General features: G+C 39.0%; 1 protein-coding gene across 1 annotated transcript in view; it reads right to left on the bottom strand.

Moving 5' to 3' along the window:
• Positions 1-21,106, bottom strand: part of LOC136867415 (lisH domain-containing protein ARMC9) — a 93,423-nt gene that overhangs the window by 40,136 nt on the left and 32,181 nt on the right. The window contains exons 6-10 of the mRNA XM_067144613.2: positions 16,777-16,916; positions 15,342-15,461; positions 12,949-13,280; positions 4,849-5,068; positions 4,550-4,657 (exon numbers count right to left, since the gene is read on the bottom strand). Of these exons, the coding sequence (XP_067000714.2) occupies positions 4,550-4,657; positions 4,849-5,068; positions 12,949-13,280; positions 15,342-15,461; positions 16,777-16,916 (920 nt within the window). The remainder of the gene's footprint in view (positions 1-4,549; positions 4,658-4,848; positions 5,069-12,948; positions 13,281-15,341; positions 15,462-16,776; positions 16,917-21,106) is intronic.

Raw genomic sequence — 21,106 nt, 5'->3', positions numbered from 1 at the left:
CCTTGCAGCTCTATGTTCAGGAGGTGGAGGTGCTGGTTCTCACCATCGCCATCCTGAGAATGGTTTTGCATGGTTTTCCATTCTTCTGCACTAAGGCAGGCCTGTTTTAGGCCACGTTTGCACCTACCTCACCTTCTCCACAAATCTCACTAACCTGAGAGATGCCCTTATCATCTAACAGGACCACCATACCTTGTCCAGGTATGGACTGAAAACTTTAGCCCCCATAATGCAACTCCTACAACTAGCTGCAATATTTTTCTTTCTTTTTTTTTAATCGATCTTGATGTGAAGTTTGGTATGCTAACTAAACTGGTCATAAGCAATTATCTTCATATTGGTCTGTATTGATACAATTACAATCATGAGCACATCAACCAAGTTTTAATGTATAAGTTTTGTCATTGTTTTATGAATACCTACACAGTCAAATACTTTGTCAATTCTTACTTATAAGTGGCTGAAGATGATCATTATATGATTGAAACTAGTCCCACAATGTGATATATAGATAAATATTCATATATAAATAAATATGCATTGATTTTTTTTTATTTTTAGGATTGGCTTTACGTCGCACCAACACAGATAGGTCTTATGGCGATGATAGGATAGGAAAGGCCTAGGAGTGGGAAGGAAGTGGTCCTGGCCTTAATTACAATACAATCCCAGCATTTACCTGGTGTGAAAATGGGAAACCACAGCAAAAACCTTCTTCAGGGCTGCCGACAGTGGGGCTCAAACCCACTATCTCCCGGATGCAAGCTCACAGCTGGGCGCCCCTAACCGCATGGCCTCTATTGTAACTACCGTATTTCACGGCATAATCGTCGCCACCGCGTAATCGTCGCATCCTTTATTTTCAATACAAAAATCGGACTTTAAACCTTTAATTACATAATCGTCGCACGTCCAAATTTTGTTCACTAATCTGGTTAAAAGGTAAATGGAACTGCAACGTAAGTTGCACATGAATGCGCAATTTAAATACGTGTATGGTTTATGGGCAATTTGGCAACACAGTCACGTTTGCGACATGTTGCACAACGTATAAATAAATAATACCGGTATATGTACGACGCATGGCTTACCGGTAGACTATCGGCAGTTTGACAACGTGGTCGCGAGAGAGTGTACTATTTATTCACCACCTACATATTATGCTTACCGGTAGGCTATCGGCAGTTTGACAACGTGGTCGCGAGACAGTGTACTATTTATTCACCACCTACATATTATGAGTTCCCATTTGAAATACGTAAGGCTGTAAGTTATCGCTTATCGGCAACGTCGCCAGGAAATACCGGCTAGGTAGGTTGAATGGACCTCGAACCAGCCCTCAGATACAGGTAAAATTCCCTGACCCGGCCATGAATTGAACCCGAGGCCTCCGTGTAAGAGGCAAGCACGCTACCCCTACACCATGGGGCCAGCTCCTGTGTTATTGCGCACGAAGTGAAATCCAAGACGATAACGCAGATTTCCACGGAATTATTCAGCCGAATTATTTAAGATGTCTCAGTTGTCATCGCTAGACTCTTATCTTACTACTACGTCATAAGTGTCCGGGCATGGGATGAAAACTTTTATCCAAGCAGTCAAGATAATTATTATCCAATGCTATTAAAGTTTTATTTTATAAACTCGTCAGTAATGTAATGTAAAATCATCAATAACTGGGAAGAAATATTAACCTAATTACCGTATGTTTAAAAGAAATTGAAAAAAATGAATGTTTGTTACTGACGTCTCAGAATACAGTCAACTATACAGTAGATCTACACCGCGCTAGCTAGAGCTCCGGTTTGCGAGCTTTGCGCAAGCGCAGTAGTGTGTCGCAACCAATGAGCTAAACTGATAAATTGTTGCATGCTTCCTTGCTGCCTAACAGTATTGGCTGCTCTGGAATGGACAGATCACAGATGCATTTATTTGTTTCAGATTTACGTGATTACTGTAGACATGTGTGCGTGAGAATTTAAGTTTTTAATTTGTGTTTTGGGTGTTTGCAGAAATAATTTGTTTTAATAGTGAACAATTACGGAAAGTCATTTATATCGCAAAACATTAACGTGTGAAGCATTTATAAGCGATTATGGGTAAATATAGAAACTATTCTGCGGGCTTCAAGCTAAGCGTAATTGCCTTCGCTGAACAGCACGGGAACAGAGCTGCAGAAAGAAAATTTTCTGCGAGTGAAAAGTTGGTGCGTGACTGGCGGAAAGTAAAAAACAAGCTGAAAAGCACAAACCCTTCTAGACGCGCGTTTAGAGGTCCTAAAACAGGGAAGTTTCCTATAATTGACGAAGAAGTGTTTAGGTACGTCAGTGAAATACGTAACAATGGCTGCAGTGTATCATATGAAATGTTACAAATTAAGGGACAGGAGGTAGCGCGCAAACACAACATACCGGTAACTCAGTTTAAGGCGACTCGTGGGTGGATTAAGGGGTTCATGCGACGACACAATCTGTCAGTGCGAAGGAGAACAACACTAAGCCAAAAGTTGCCTGCTGATTACACGGACAAGATTGTAAATTTTCACTGATTTGTCATACGTTTGCGCAAGGAAACTTCGTACTTGCTTTCTCAAATCGGTAATGCCGATCAGACTCCAATCTTTTTTGATATGCCTCGCAACAGCACTATTGCGCTAAAAGGATCACGGAGTGTATTAATGAAAACCAGCGGTAGTGAGAAGTTGTGATGCACGGCAATGCTAGCCATTACAGCTGACGGGAGAAAGTTGCCGCCTTACATCATTTTCAAGAGGAAAACGATGCCTAAGAATATACAGTTTCCCCGTGGAATTCATGTACGAGTGCAACCAAAGGGTTGGATGGACGTAGAACTCATGCTGGACTGGGTTAAAACTGTGTGGAATAGAAGACCTGGTGCACTACTAAAACAACCATCTCTGCTTGTTTTAGATAGTTTCCGAGGTCACCTCGTGAACGAAGTGAAGCAAATTCTCACTACAAATAAGACACGACAGATAGTCATTCCTGGTGGCCTAACATCTGCTTTGCAGCCACTAGACGTACGTGTTAATAAACCCTTTAAAGACCACTTACGTCGATTTTACAACAAGTGGATGATGAGCGGCGATCAGCAATTGACGCCCGCTGGAAATATCAGGCGTCCACCCTTGGACTTGTTATGCTCGTGGGTGAAGAAGAGTTGGGATCTTATACCACCTGAACTAGTCTCCAAGAGCTTCAAAAGGACTGGGATTTCGAATGCACTAGACGGTTCCGAAGATGACGCAGTGTGGCAGGGAGACGAAGAATCTGATACTGGTATTAACAGAGGCGAGGACGGCGCATCAGATAGCGAAACCTGCGATAGCGACACCGAAGATTTGGAATAAATTGCATACCGGTAAGTCCGCATTTCACAACAAAGCGATAATTTTTTGCAAGTGTAATATTTTAACTTTAATACTCAAATTAATGACAAATTAACTTAATACGTTCATTTTTATTTTCAGGTTGGAAAAACGTTCGCCGAATTGTTGCGAAAAATTATGAATTTTGTTTTAGACTATTTTAATTATTTTGATGTATAAACGCGAGTATTACGTGCATCTTAAATTTGTATCAAATACAATTTAGTTATAAATACATTTTTTGAGTAATACAAATACTAGTATTAAATATTCATCGTATAATGGTCGCACCCTACAATTTTTTTCGAAAATTTTGGTATAAAAAGTGCGACGATTATGCCGTGAAATACGGTATACTGGTGGAAAGAGGATTTCACCAAGTTTGGATATAAAATGAGTTTAACCAAAACAGTATGCTTGGTGATAAACAGAGGAAGTGAAGCATTCATGCTGAGACTTGGCAGCATGAAACTGAAATGATTCAACATTTCAAATACTTTGGAAGTGTTCTGTCGGCCAACAACAAAGTAATATACAAAGTTAGCAGCAGGTTTAAAGAGTCTTCAACCTTCAACAGTTCTGTTTTCCAACTATTATGAGACATAATCTTTCCCCAAAAAGAAAAGACTGAGCACTGCAACACTGACCTATAGGGAGAAGAATCGACTATAAACAACAGAAATTAAGTTCCATAGAGTGAAAAGAAGCAGCCTGCCTCCAACTAGGGCTACAACACTGTGTGCTTGACATTACAGAAGAAACGCGACTGAAAATGTTTGGCCACATTATGAAAATGGAATCAATAAGAACATCCAAGACCTACTTTGTCAGGCAGACCAAAAGATGACTCAATGAAACTGAGAGAAAAAGACTTAGCCAGGAGCCCAAAATGTGAGAAGATACTGGAGAAGTAGTGGCAACACAGGAGTTTAGAAAATAAGTTTATTAAATCCCACGCTTGACATGCAGGAGTGGAGATTCGATGATGATGATGATGATGATGATGATGATGATAGTTCTCTAACTCAAGAAGGTTGAATGGTTCTAAAACCTCTGTTTTACAGAACAGTTTAATATTATTTCTCACTATATCATGGTAAGTATATAGTTCAGTTCTTTGCTTTGATTATCCTATATTAACACATAACTTAATCGACTTACCTTTAAATAGTACTCGAGGATGCTCGATAAGCCCATTCTTTTAGCTTCATGATTAATGAGTGTGTTTGCTAATAGGCTGTAGAGGGTGCCATTTACATAAGGCACAGCCTGTAACAGACAATTATTTCATGAAGAGTATGTGATGTTTCACAACAGTTACTGAGAATCCTAAGAGGCAGGTTAAAGAGAGACTCGCAACTTAAAAATCGTCTCAAATCACCACCTACTTCAATAAAAGGGACACAATTATACTGTTTTACTATTAACTTTTATCATTCAGAAGAAAAAGTTCCATTCACCTGCGTAAGTTCAGTACCCAGCAAATCAGTAAGCATTTTTAGAACTGTCTTGGCAAGGGGTACACAACGTTCCTTGGCTCGTCGATGCAAGCAGAGGTTCATTAAAAGGGCAGTACTGTATTCTAGAGCATAGGCCTTCATGGCAACAGCTTCATTACTCAACCAACAGACCAACCACTCCACCAAACCCGCCTCCAACATCCACACTCTCTGGCTGTGTCTATAAGACAAATAAAAATAACTTTATTCTGCCGTAAGTACTGACACAGCTTACTTAATCATACAAGATACTACACAATTAAAATTGAGGGAATTCCACCTTTCAGTACTAATTATTATTCATGATTTAAGCCCACTAGGGAGCGTTTATGACTAGTTCTTTTTGGATGCTCGCTTTCGTTCCCAATACCTCTTGAGCTTTGCTATTAGTCTTTTCCTTTTTTCCGTGAAAGAGGTTTGTAAGATTTAACAATGTTTGGTAGGAGAGACCATTTTACAAAATTAAGGGCGGTGTGTTACATCAGTATCAGAAATCCCAGCGGAAGCCAAGTCCTTTTGTTTTACTTCATTAAGCCACATGCTTCCAGTCTTGTAACTTTCGATGAGAGAGAAGATCATCTTCACAAGCCTGCCGTTGTCCATTCTCAGAAGGTGCCCATAAAACTTCAGCCACCTACATCGCATGCTAGTGTTAGCCGTTTCCAACTGCTGGGACAGTTCAGAGTTCACTTTCAGTCCACAGGCTCCAACCAAGACCACTCTTGGCTCATGGATACGACTTTCGACTTTTTCCACGTTATCCACTACCATTGGGGTGGACCCATTCACCGAGACACCAGAATGGATCGACTTTTCCAATCTTTCCATAGATAGTTGTCAAAGGGCCTTTCCCGGGGTGCTTACTATCGAAGTACTTGGTCTCTTCATATGATATTTGTAGTCCTGTCTTCACAGCTGGCTCGTTTCGTCTTATAAAAAAAAAACACTTACTTGGTCACATCCTTTATTTATGAAACATCTTCAGCTTGAGAAGATAAATTACCAATAAAATGACATTAGAATATTTAAAATAAAACTGGTAATATTTAAAAAGTTCTAAAAACTTTGTGTGTCACTGTTATTGCCTATTCATGCAGTTGAGTACTATGCGCTCCTCATAATGTTTTACTGTCTTGTTTCCTTAGGTTAATGATTCATGATTAAAATTATGTAAAAATCTTCATTAAGCTGTCTAAATGTATTTGGTTTTTACAGTAAAAGGTTTGTAAGATACCTGGGGAAACTCCTCTCAATTACGATTATAGTCCAATACGAATGTAGAATTTTGAGTCCCGTAAATAAGGGAAGAAACATTTACTTGTGACCAAATAAGAGTCTTTTTGATAAGACAAAATAAATATGTATTGAAAGGTGGAATTCTCTCAATTTTAATTGAATATCGTCAATACAGATTCCTAACAATGAAGTTTATAAAAAGATGATACACAATCAATTTGATTTTGTAGAATACAGTACATTATCACGCTTCATTTATGATGATGTTTGTTGTTTAAAGGAATCTAACATCTAGGTCATCAGCAACTAATGATACAAGATGAAACAAAATGCAATGATAATTTAAAATTTTAAATTTTATCCACTAACTAGAATTTTTTAAATGACGACAAAATATGAATTTAGAAGAATCAGTTGATCTTATTTGCAATGCTTTAATTTCTTATAAAATCGATTTAAAAATAGATTAACCCATATGTGCCCACTGTCGACATTTGTCGACGTTAATATCTGAATATTGTCGCTCTTATATCGGTAAACCTGAATAATATTTTTGAGGTGCATTGTTTACAGTTCATAGTTTGATACTTACTGCACAGCACGAAAACAAGAATCACTCGTTTTCACGCCTTATATCGTGGCTGCGTATGAAATATCATTCCATATACACTCAAGAAGATGACGCTTCCGTCGCGGTGAGTAATATTTTCTTATAATATTGTTACAGTTGAAAGTAAGATCGGACTGTTGTGGTAAACGTAATAACGAAACATGCCTTTAACAGGTTTTGAATTCATTTATGGCTGACTTATAGTTGCTTTTGTCTAGCAGAGCAAAAAATTTCCACGTCAACATACACTGACTGACAGTGACAATGCAATACCAAGGAGGAGTGGTTCGAAAGGGATGAAAGTTGGGGAAAAAACAGAGACGGCACGGATGAATAATTGATGTTTATTTCAAACCGATATGCAGGTTACACAATGTGCACGGCATCGACTCAGTAGGATGTAGGACCACCGCGAGCGGCGATGCACGCAGAAACACGTCGAGGTACAGAGTCAATAAGAGTGCGGATGGTGTCCTGAGGGATGGTTCTCCATTCTCTGTCAACCATTTGCCACAGTTGGTCGTCCGTACGAGGCTGGGGCAGAGTTTGCAAACGGCGTCCAATGAGATCCCACACGTGTTCGATTGGTGAGAGATCCGGAGAGTACGCTGGCCACGGAAGCATCTATACACCTCGTAGAGCCTGTTGGGAGATGCGAGCAGTGTGTGGGCGGGCATTATCCTGCTGAAACAGAGCATTGGGCAGCCCCTGAAGGTAAGGGAGTGCCACCGGCCGCAGCACATGCTGCACGTAGCGGTGGGCATTTAACGTGCCTTGAATGTGCACTAAAGGTGACATGGAATCATACGCAATAGCGCCCCAAACCATGATGCCGCGTTGTCTAGCGGTAGGGCGCTCCACAGTTACTGCCGGATTTGACCTTTCTCCACGCCGACGCCACACTCATCTGCGGTGACTATCACTGACAGAACAGAAGCGTGACTCATCGGAGAACACGACGTTCCGCCATTCCCTCATCCAAGTCGCTCTAGCCCGGCACCATGCCAGGCGTGCACGTCTATGCTGTGGAGTCAATGGTAGTCTTCTGAGCGGACGCCGGGAGTGCAGGCCTCCTTCAACCAATCGACGGGAAATTGTTCTGGTCGATATTGGAACAGCCAGGGTGTCTTGCACATGCTGAAGAATGGCGGTTGACGTGGCGTGCGGGGCTGCCACCGCTTGGCGGCGGATGCGCCGATCCTCGCGTGCTGACGTCACTCGGGCTGCGCCTGGACCCCTCGCACGTGCCACATGTCCCTGCGCCAACCATCTTCGCTACAGGCGCTGCACCGTGGACACATCCCTATGGGTATCGGCTGCGATTTGACGAAGCGACCAACCTGCCCTTCTCAGCCCGATCACCATACCCCTCGTAAAGTCGTCTGTCTGCTGGAAATGCCTCCGTTGATGGCGGCCTGGCATTCTTAGCTATACACGTGTCCTGTGGCACACGACAACACGTTCTACAATGACTGTCGGCTGAGAAATCACGGTACGAAGTGGGCCATTCGCCAACGCCGTGTCCCATTTATCGTTCGCTACGTGCGCAGCACAGCGGCGCATTTCACATCATGAGCATACCTCAGTGACGTCAGTCTACCCTGCAATTGGCATAAAGTTCTGACCACTCCTTCTTGGTGTTGCATTTGCTCTGTCAGTCAGTGTATGTCGACAGTGGGCGCGAATAGGACTGCCTCAGGACTGATATACAATTTTCATTTATTCTTCTCAGAGTGACCGCGAGCAGAGTGTAATCATCCTAGAGGAATCACAAAACATCCTAGATGCTAATATATACATAGAACAACCTGAAAATGCTTTCCATAGTGACAGGGATAGCGATGATGATGATGAGTCTTGTGGAGATATTTACAGACTCGCTGGTAATCAACTCCGGGCTGATGCTGAACTAGTGTGTACAAAAATAAGTGAAAATGGTACAATGGTAATGCTGAAATGAAATACATAACAGTAATTCAGCCAGCATGTATAATTCTGCATAATATGCACATGCGGAGCGTCGATCAATTGGATCAAAATGTATCTTGTTACCGCATCAGCATCAAAAACAAGAAATGGTACTGGCCTCTAAGTGTGTACCTTCTGAACGTCTACATGGACAATGCATGGCGAATTTACCGTTTGACCCCAATTTAGACCTTCTCGGCTTCACACGCTACATCGTTAGGACATATATCCTATCTCGTGCCGCTAAGCGTCCTAACGCATGAAGACCGAGTACGAAAGTATCTTCACGCGTGTTGCCAGAAGTGCGTTCCGATGGGGTATCCCACTACCTCGAAACAAGAGGGAAGCAAGTGCGGTGCGCTCACTGTGGTAAAGCTGCCAGGAAACAGTGCAAAAATGTAACGTTTGCTTCGAGTCATTTCACTCACGCTAAACCAGACTGGATGAAGAGAAGCAGAGTGTAACCTCAAAACGCAGACTAAACTGTTTTGAAATTCTACTCGTAGTTTTCCTTTTTTTTCTATTTTCAGAGTGATCACACTTGCTCAAAATTTGGTGTTGTGTGTATAACAGGTACTATAAACATACAAATATTGTCCTTTTGTTTTGAAACTGTATGCATTCTAAATTGAGACGAAACTGTTCCTCATTTATGTTTTGAATCATGTTTTAAATTATTTTCTGCTTATTCAACACTTATGTGACTAATATTCACTAACTGATTAATTATTACATTCGTATAAGCTTAAAATGGGAAGAAAAGTTCCTTTTTTGAGTATGTCTCTTACCCTACCCGTTCATGCTCACTATCGACATATGTCGACACGGTAAATCTCCGCGATAATATGTTAATGAAACCTAAAATCATCACAAGCCTTTCATTTAGGTTACAAACATCTGTACTTACGAAATATATCGCAATATTCCACAGAAAAATAATTTGGGCAGATATGGGTTAAAATGAAATAAGGCATTGCCTTTAAAGTGAAATTATAAATTTCATGCAAATTATAAGTTTAAAAAACACATTAAAATTACACAAAGACAGACTAAAATAGAGTCAATAGAATAAAACTGTAATTGACAATAACATTTAGAAAACAAATAGAAAATTCACTTTTAAACACAACAAAACAGTCAACTATCCCTCATAAAAGGGATGACAAGGTCTGCTGACTGTTCGTTATCTTCTAAAATGACAGAGATGGTACACGGAAGATGTAGACTTTTTTTGCTATTTGCTTTACGTCGCACTGACACAGATAGGTCTTATGGCGACGATAGGATAGGAAAGGCCTAGGAGTTGGAAGGAAGCGGCCGTGGCTTTAATTATGGTACAGCCCCAGCATTTGCCTGGTGTGAAAATGGGAAACCACGGAAAACCATCTTCAAGGCTGCCGGCAGTGGGACTTGAACCCACTATCTCCTGATTACTGGATACTGGCCACACTTAAGCGACTGCAGCTATCGAGCTCGGTAAGATGTAGACTACAGCACAGATCGGGCCAGGTCCGCACACTCCGTAAGGATGTGTATTACAATCAGATGACCACTGCAAGTACACACCAGGAGGAGGAGGAGGGGGGTCTTCTCCCTTTAATAAGAAGGTATACATCACTAAACAGTGGCTGATCCGAAGACGATATAATACCACTACTTCACTCCGAGAAACCCGAAGGGAAATCTTCCACACCTTCATAGCTCCTTTGATCATTCTCAGCTTATTTGAAAGAGGAGTGGCAATTCTTTCTTGATGTAGGAAGAAGATTAATATCATGGTGACAGCAGAAAACATGGATTTTAAGATTCAAATCAACAATGAAGAAATAGAGGTTGTTAAGGATTTCTTGATTCTAAAATTAATTGTGAAACTAAAGTCAAGCAGCAGGAGGCACTTGGAAGCAATGCAATAATAAGCCTAAGAAATATCTGAAAAAGCAGAGACATCAGTAAGCACCAAATGCAAATGGGTCAGTGCTACTGTTTTCCATATAGCCACTTATGGCTGTGAAACGTGGACCCAGAAGAAAGCTGACAGGAGGAGGAGCCTTTGAGTCATGGTGTTGGCAATGTCTGCTGAGAATAGCATGCACAGTCAGAATTAGTAATAAGAAAAACCTGAATCTGGTCAAGCCAAAAATCTTCTAAAAATGGAATATAGTAATACACCTCCTTTCACCTTGTGATAACCCTTTCAGACCATGTACGCACAATTGTGCGGGTTCGTATTTTTTAATTATCTATGAGCTTATTTGATGTTTTCTTGGCGCTAGACCGGACTGCAGTGCTTGACCACCAGGGGGCAGGAAGAAGAGTTTAAAAATACAGTTCATCGGCAAGATGGCGGGAAGCAATCATGTCTAAAATAAGTATTTATTTATTGCATTCATATTAATCTAGAAGCTCTATTGAATATCAGAATATAATCACTGAAGTGTGAAAATTGATTAGCGAACGTAAATTGTGAACTTACAACATCGTACATGATACCATGAGGTTTTGAATGTTGATACGCACAAGTGTGCAGACTAGGTTTCCCTGCAGTCAATGCATGCAAGAGCGCTGGGTGCTGCCACCAAAAGACTGTGAAGGCAGAACTCGTACTCTACGTGAGAAATGTAATGTATAAGATTTTAATTGTTTAAAATACATTGTTCCACATTGTAAAATAGAACATTTGATCATGTATATGTGTATATAAACATGTACTGAGATGAATTTTCTTGTTTTTTATTTTTTGTAAGTAGTGAATCAAGTCCTGACACGCACAATTGTGTGGGTTCTGCTTTTTAGCTGAATGTTCTCATTTCGTAAAATAAACTGTAGAACCATGTATTTGAGAGTCTTTTTGAGAAAGTTTTTAATGTACAAACGAAAATTCACACCTCCAGTTTTCTTTCAGATCCGACGACAGGGTGCTGCTGCCAAAAGGGCAGTAAAACCAAAACTCGACCTCAGTGTAGAAAATGTAATATTTACTTGTGTTTGAACGAAGATTTAATTGTTTTAAATTATTCCCCACTGTAAAATAGAACATTTGATCATGTACATATGTATATTCACATGCATTGAGGTAATTTTTCATTTTTGTAAGTAGTGAATTAAGTCCTGTCACGCACAATTGTGTGGGTGCTTTTTCTCAGATGTTAATTTTTATTTTGTAATATAAACTAAAAATATATGTATTTAAGAGCATTTTAGTCAGTTTTTGACGTACAAACAAAAATTCACACCACCAGTTTTCTTTCAGGTCTGAAAGGGATAAGAAGTACCTTCCTGGAAAAGGATGTTACGTTTAGCATGGTGTGCAGTGTTCTCCCCAGAAAGTTTCGTCAGCCGAGTGGCAGAAATGAGCAGCCGGGCAGGGAGTACTATGTAAAAATGAATATGATAAAATTTCAATGTATTCCCCTCAGGGCATTAAGAGTAATATCGCACAGATAAACATTAACTGCAAAATTGAACTATTTTAGTGTTATTATCATGAACAAGAGTATTCTGAACTTCTAGTGTTCTACTGCTCGTTCATTATAATGTAACACCGGGGCTTACCACTCAATTTCTGTGGAGTGCCAACGGGTTTGTTAAGTCCCGCGGAATCGAGTGCTCACATGTTATTCCATGAAAATCCAGACACCACACACGACACTATGTGATAGTCAAGTTATATACCGTGTTTACGCGAATACTACCCGCATATTTTTTTAAAAAATTTGAGGCACGAAATTGGGGTGCGGGTTTTATTTGCGTCAATGTTGGCATTTCTTTTTTTCAAAATCAGCCTTCCTAAAGTTAGGGTACAGGGATTATTCATGTAAATATGGTATTTAAAATCCCATGTAAGTGATGCAATTATGCTGAGAATAATGAAGAGTTATCCTTTGAATAAACAGTTTTACAGTATTTGAATTTTGAATTGGAGCATCCAAAGACTCAAATATGTATTAATATTATGTAACTAGCACATACCTAGGTTAGGTTAGCCGGCTGATCTGTAAAAATGGCAGGGTGGTGCCCCCATTAAAAATGTGAACACTGGTGTGTAGCTAAAAAAAAAAAAAAACTGAATGGGTAAAATCATGTTGATTAGATATCATCAAAGGCCCTGAATAATATTTATTATAAATTATCAACCTGTATATTTTATAGACCAATTTATGAAGTTCGCCTTCATTGTGCTTAGAGGACGTACAACAAATATAAAACTCCCTTGAAATTCTTAAAACCAAACAATGATATTTACGTACCTTAGGCTCAGTTTTTGCAGCGTAGCCAAGATCATGTCCAATGTAATGGAATCAATGTTGATACCTCGCTCTCCCTTGAGGCAAGGCACTAATACAGACAATATTCTACAGTTTGCACCACACAGGTAATCTCGTCCACTACGTAAGGAGGCCAAAGTATTCACAAGTCGAGCTGCTGCTTGTTGCAAAGGATGAGGTGTGATAGCTTGAGTAGGGGCAAAATATGTAGACAGCAAACTAGGTCCAGGTCCACGATACAAGGATAGCACATCATGGCGAACGAACGAGCTCAGAGCAGAGTCACGCTCGTCCAGGTTGCTACGAGTGATTCGCTGGTAGAAAGAAAACAGACTTTCATGTTATGTGTTGTTTAACTCTAATCAATAGGAATATGACTTATAATTTTAAGGTTAAACTTGTTCTATTACTGAAATTTCTAAATAAAATGTGTATATGTGTAGTAGTCAACATTTATCTATAACCCTAAGTAGTAACTGATAGGTTGTCAAACATATACATTATATGTCAAAGTTGTAAAAGTCTAGATGGAGAAATCTTAACAGATATAATGAAATGAAATGACGTATGGCTTTTACTGCCAGAAGTGTCCGAGAACAAGTTTGTCTTGCCAGGTGCATGTCTTTTGAATTGACTCCCGTAGGCGACCTGCACGTCGTGATGAGGATGAAGACAACACACACAACCAGCCCTCCTGCCGGTGGAATTAACCAATTATGGTTAAAATTTCCGACCCTGCCAGGAATCAAACCCAGGATGCCTGTGATCAAAGGCCAGCATGCTAACCATTTAGCTACGGAGCTGGACAACAGACACAATAATGTTGAATATAACAATAGGCAATGCCCGGCACCTCAGCTGAATAGTTAGCGTAGTGGCCTTCGGTTCAATTCCCAGTCAAACCTGGTATGTTAACCTGATAAATTTTCCTCACTTGGAGACTGGGTGTACAGTATATATTGGTTTCAATTCACATCTTCATTTGCACACAATATATCAACCTACCAATAAGCACAGAAACTCACATTAGTGAATACTGTACATACTTCTACATAACAGTATGATTTTATTAAACACAATATGCATTACAATAATAAACATAGGTTAAATAAAAATTATTACCACTCGCATAATGTGACAATGCATTTGTCCTAGCTGAACAGTCTAGTATGTGGTATTTTCCACATTGCTCTCCACAAAGCTTACATTCACATTCCTCATGTGGTCTGTGATAACCTCTTTGGTTGCATATATGATGATGGAATCTAGGTACTGCTAGTCTGGTTTAGATGTGTTTTAGAGCATAACTTGACTCCTTCCATTCATTCGACTTCTTTGGAAAAGTTTCAAAGAACTGTGGTTGAATTGCTGCTGCTTTCCGATCTCTTTCTTGTAACACAGTGGAAATGGTGGGCAATCTGAGGTTGTGCATAGCTTCAAGATCTCCGACGAGGTAGTCTGTTTTCACCAAATAGTACACAAAGTTAGATGGTGTGAATTGTGACAGGAACAGTAGCTTTTAGACTCTCTAACTTTCTCAGGTTTGCATACTCAGATGGTTAAAAAAATTCCACCAATGGAACTCGAACCAGCTAACCATGGCATCAGCAGATTTGATGCATTAATGATCACGCCATCAGTCAGCCTGTTTGTTTGTTTGTTTGTTTGTTTGTTTGTTTGTTTGTTTGTTTGTTTGTTTGTTTGTTTGTTTGTTTGTTTGTTTGTTTGCTTTTAAACATTGTCAGCATACTTTTATTGCCAACCATGTAACATTCAAGTCACTAAATACTGAAGCCCAATATTTAATTTGAGAGAGTAAAAAAAAGCTTCATTAAACCAACTAACCAACTAAATGACAAGATGGTATCATACTGTATATTCCTCAAAAATTCAACCACAGCCTAGCAGTCAGGAAGATCATTTTCCTTGAATTGGTTCTTACATTTCATGTAACGAGTGGAAAATGAACTGAAATGATCCATTAGATATTTGATGCAGCCATAATATTAGCTTCATTACCACTTTAAAGAACAAAATGTATCATAAATGTAGAGAACTGATTAATTCTTATAAAACTGAAATGGCATTGAAAGGAGAATAAATAGCTTAACATTCTCAGGCTTGAAATGAAAAACCTAAAAAGCTTCACATTTCTCTATAATATACAGTAATTTATAGCCAGTAAACCAAACTATCACTTTTTATACAAAGATCACAGAATGTACAAACCCTCGGCCAAAACCAGAATGAGCCTGGGTGGCTCCAGCAACCCCAGAAAACTGGGATAAGCTGAAGACAGATTTTTTTACCCTCACAAAACCATCCATTTATGAGCTACACTACAACATCATCAACAGTATCAATAGAATACCTACCCATCGTAATGCTTGGAGTAAGAGAAGTTTAGTCTTGACACTTCCAGAGACCAAGTGATGTTTTATTTTCTTGAAGTCTAACTCATAGGGAACAGGAGTAGTCAGAGAGTCTTCCTGAACCTATAAAATTACAAAACCATTGCAATGAAGACCTTAAAAAAAAAAAATTATTGTCTTATGAGAAGTCATAAAATTTGAATGATGTAGTGAACAATCCTGACTTGAATACTTCAAACTCTTTCTTTGAAATGTTTTATCAGAGTTAAGGGGAAATGAAACTAAATGAACAAGGATTATTTTGAAGCCATTTTCCTGGAGTTGCCTTGCTACATTTCAATATAACTTGCACATTGTAAATGTCACCACATCACCACATTAATTATAATGCCCAATAGAATAGAGCCATTTTCCTTGATACCCTAGTAAAGAATAATATAACAAAGCACTTATTTCCAGGGTATCCGATGGACCTATATAGCATGTCCGAGAAGTTTAATTTCTTTACAATAAATGCCTCTAACACTCCTTCCAGGACATTCCTTCTCTGGTCAATTTCTAATTATGCACAGGTGTAAAATTCTGATTAATGACACTTCTTTACGATGAGGCGTGCTAGGAACCATGTGTTAATTTCAGTTCATCCTTCCTTGTTGTTTCCTCTTTTCTTTCCAGTATTCCATCAAGATTTCACTATTCTTTATTCTTCTCTCTTCTGACCACTTTGGACTGGGTTTCATTTTCGTTCTTCCTTGGAATCCCTCCATGTTTAATACATTTTTCTTTTTTTCTTAATCTCTTTCTCTTTTCTTACTTTATTTCTCTCTAAAACTTTCTTGACCTCTTGTATCCAACTTGTTGCTGTCTTTTTCTCCCAAATGTACTTCCGTTTTGTCAATCTGTATCATCCATTCTATGGATACATCCAAAAAATAGAAATCTCCTTTTTCTTACAGTTTCTGTTATATTTTCTACGTTCTGGTACAACACTATTCTTTATTTGTCCTTGTAATCCATGTTTTCAAATTATACTATTATTAAACTTGTGTAAAACTGCACATATCAAATCATACGAAAGGTTACAATAAACAATACTGTCCTCCTATAAATTTATTATCAAAATTAGTTTTGGCAGACTGAAGAACCTAAAAGTTATAAATTAACTGAGTTGAAACTAAAAAGAGACGGCTTCAGATATTACAAACAAAAAACCCTCTTGTATTGCCTATCTGACAAGAAGCAAGCAGTAGCTTGCCAACCACAGCCTCACCTCAGCTGCAGTTCTGCTTTAATTAGATAACCCTGCAGTAACAGACATAGCTATAGTCCGTAAGAGGAGAAACTAAAATATTTTAAAAGGGAAAACTGTGACTGTACCATAATGAATAAAGCTCCCACCAAAAAATGTACTGTATGAATGCATCACTGTCATACTTACCTCAGAAATAGCATCTGTGCGTGATGTACAGTTAAAAAGCTCAGGAAAGAGTTTAGAACAGTTCCGGAGGGTAGCCTCCAGGTCCACTGAATGACCTTTTACAGAACTCTCTAAGGCACTAGTCAATTCTGTTGCGACACCTAGAAAATTTGAACTGTGTTAAAAATACTATCAAGAAATATCAAAACTGCTCCACCTGAACTTACCACTGATACGAATAAAATTGCAAGAGTAAAGGAATTTAAGTACTTCGGTGAATGGATCGCTGAAAATGACAAAAAGAAATAATCAGTAGTTTCAAGAATTCATCAGAAAATGTATATTGCTTTTCAATACACAAAGAATGTTTATAACAAAAAATGCTTGCCCTGGAACAGTAAAATTCATCATTACTTAACAGTGATCAAACTTAAAGCTCTTTATGCTTCAGAAACACTCAATTTACATCATAAAAATGTAAAGGAACAGACAGAGATTAAAAAAAGAAAAATCATGGCAAAAATCTTAGGGCCAAGAATTTAAAATGGAATACATTACCGCAAACCCAACTCAGAAATGTACTTCAAAATATCTAAACGTACTGATACAATGAGATTGTGACAAATTCTATTTTTAAGCCAGTTGGAGAGAATGAATAACAACAGACTTACTTACCGAATACACAATTTTTTACAAATCAAATGTACAAGATCAAACTGGTATAAGCAAGTAGAGAAAAGACCTCACTGAATTAGGGTCACCAAATCTGCAGGATAGGAATATAATCAGGAAAACTGTTCATTCAAGGGGATTTGAGGAAGATGAGAAGAAACCAACACAACGTACTTGGTCAGAGGAACAGAAATCACAACAATCGATGTAAATTGAGAACTACTGGGCAAGGAGGAAAGCTCAACAAATGTTGATTCTGCATGGTCCTAAGTGAGCCATTTGTGTAGAAGAAGATAAGAAGAAGACTATCAAGAACATGAAGTAAATTCAGAACCTCAAACTCTACTATTGTTTTGAACATGTTTTATGTATATTAGATGGTAACAACAGCAGAAAAAGGAGATGGGCAATGATCTCAGTTTTATGTCACACCAGTTCAGAGAGGCCTTACGGTGGTGATGGGACAGAAGAGGACCACGTCTATGAAGGAAGCAGCCATGGTCTTAATTAAGATACAGCCCAGTATTTTCCTGGTGTGAAAATGGGAATCCATGGAAAGCCATCTTCAGGGCTGTTGACAGTGGTGCTTGAACTTGCCATGTTCAGCAAACAACAGTCAACATCAAATAACAAAAAAGTATTATTTATACACATGGCTTGTTTCAACTTCCAACAATGCAGAAGCAATGTAAATCCACTGTATGCATGCTGCAATGTGGATACAAATCAGAACCAGGCAGAGGAGCTAATGGTAAGGGGTAACTGAAAGAAAAGTAAACAGAAATCATCATTTTATTATGAAAAATGTGAACAGGAATATTGTGCATCTGCAAATTCTGTTGTACAATTCAAACTCTGTTGACACAGAAATATTGTATGTGAGGATAATTCCTTCATAGGCCAACACCCGTTTCATGTTAAGCACTTTTCAAGAATTATTTCTGACATTTCTGAATGAGCAGATATGGCATGTCCACTCTGTGAAAATTCAACTGTAGCTATATGTCTATGAAGCTTCATCAGTTTGATATAGCAGAGCTCTTTCACCCAACATTACTCTGAGCTTCAGATGACAATGATATGAATTTCTGACAGAGAGAATTGCAATTTTCAGATATAACCGCTGTTCAACTTAACTTACATCAATCTTGGAGCATGGCTGGGGGCATACTACTTTTTTCTGCGTTGCTAACTAGCCGGCAATGCACACAGACACCATCAGTCGGCGGTGTTCAGTAGTATGCAACAAGTTTTCAAACATATATAGGGCCTACTGGACTTTAAAATAAAAGACTTGAGGATTTCCACCTTTTCAATACAATTTTAATCACACTTCGTGATTAAATTACATAATGAAAAAAATTGGCAGTACATGTTTCGTCTCATGAAAGACATCTTCAGCTGCTTGTTAATAGCTTACATTAAAATGGACATAAATAGACAACGTAGAATAGTCAAAAACATCTAAGATTTCTGAAACTTAACAAGCATGCATTGAGTACACTAGAATAAAATTGGTGCTTAGAAAGAATGATCAGCCTTGAGGACAGAGAAAACACCATTCGTTTCTTCATGTTCCATTTTTTAACACTTTAAAAATCTGTCCTTGAAATATAAAATGGTTATTTATATGAACCCATTAACCATTATACTCTTGCAGACAATATAAACATGCTGATGGAGATAGCAGTTGATCTTATTAAATGAAGAGGAGGGGGGACTCCTCAAAGTCAAAGGAAAACTGCATTAAATAATTGCAGGTGTTGTAACTGCTGTGAAATGTGTGAAAAGCAATATTCGAAGTGGTTGTATGAAAGGAGAAGAAAAACTGAGAAAATAGTAAAACCATAACTGAGGTCTAAAGAGTTAGCAGGGAGAGAGAGAGAGAGAGAGAAAACACTCACCCTTTTGTTATTTCTTACATAACTATGTGTTAGGCCTCTTGCAGGGGCTTGATCGGGCAAGGGTGGGGAGGGGAAGAAGCACTAGTAAGAGAAACGTGTTTACGGTGTTTTTAGCGTTAATATGTTCCAGGTATCGAGTTGTGAAACTGTGACCTGTCTGACCGACGTAAGAAGCTTAACATTGGTTACAGGCAAGCCTATAAATTCCCGAGCCAGAGTACTAATCATTTTTGGAATTAACGAAACTATGATTAAAAACAACAGCTGATGATTACTACTGTTGGTTGAAAAACCTATATAAAAATCATGTTCTTGAAAAAGTTCATTATTTGAAAAATTTTAAGAACATTGTTCTAAATTAATTCTGGAATCATGGAAGAGAACTAAATTCGTAACTTTCGCTTATAATAATCCTGCCATTTTTCAAACATTTACGTTTCTTTAGATCAGTTTTATAACAATAACTTTAATTTAAATGATATTCCAGAAAATCTAAGTCCGTACTTTGGTCCAATACCTTCCTTTCTTGAATTACTCGGTAGTAGAAAAGCTGGATTTTTTGCAATCAAAATGCTCGTTCCACATTTTTCTCTTATTAGCGGCTCTTCCCCTCCCCTTACATCTACCCCTCCCTCCCCACTCTTGCACGATCAAGCCCCTGCGTGAGGCATGACCCACCGTTACAAACCAGACGAGCAACAGAGACCATCACGACTGTATTATTATTATTCCAGACAACTGCTTCAAATATTACTTTTCACACATTTCACAGCAATTACGACACCTGCAATTATTTAATACAGTTTTTCCTTTGACTTTGAGGAGTCCCCCACTCTTGATTCAAGATCAATTGCCGCCTCCATCAGCATGTCTGTATTGTCTGATGATGTTTACAGGGGCCTAACAGCTAGGTCACTGGCCCCTAATGGTACGAGGTGCAACGAAATGAAACTATAATTAAAACCTCAAAATGTATCCACTGACTAAAATATAAAACAAATGATGGAAAAAATTACCATGAATCTGAAACAATCAGTGGATCCAATTCACAATGCTGTCTTTTCTGAGATGATGCTTGTTATGAAACAAAATCCAGGTCACCGGCCCCTTATAATAGTACTAATCACTGGTAAAGCAGAACCATGGTATTCCTCCTATAGTGGTACTAATCACAGGTAATGCAGACCTATGGTATGTCACACATAATGGCACCACTCGCAGGCAATATAAACCCATGGTGTTCCTCACATAGTGGGACTAATCATGGATGCCGGTATTCCCGTGATGTTCTTCACATAGTGGTACTAATCACAAGTAACTTAGACTCATGGTATTCCTCTCATGGTGGTACTAATCGCAGGTAATGCAAGATCCATGGTATATCACACATAATGGCACCACTCGCAGGCAACACAGACCCACAGTGTTCCTCAAATAATGGTACCACTCACAAGCAACCCAGGCCCATGGTGTTCCTCACATAGTGAAACTAATCACAGGTGCCAGTATTCCTGTGGTGTTCCTCACATAGTGGATGAAACTAATTACAGGCCCACAGACCTATGGTGTTCCTCACACAGAGGTACTAATAATAATGCCGTGTGGCCTCCGGACAGGCCTGGTGCAGGTCTTTTGATTTGACTCCCACGGGCGACCTGCGCGTCGTGATGAGGATGAAATTATGATGAAGACGGCACACACACCCAGTCCTCGTGCCGGAGGAATTAACCAATTATGGTTAAAATTCCCGACCCTGCCGGGAATCGAACACGGGA

The sequence above is a fragment of the Anabrus simplex genome, chromosome 3, assembly GCF_040414725.1.
Source record: "Anabrus simplex isolate iqAnaSimp1 chromosome 3, ASM4041472v1, whole genome shotgun sequence".
Classification (NCBI taxonomy): Eukaryota; Metazoa; Arthropoda; class Insecta; order Orthoptera; family Tettigoniidae; genus Anabrus; species Anabrus simplex.
This window is presented reverse-complemented; position numbering and strand designations above follow the sequence as displayed.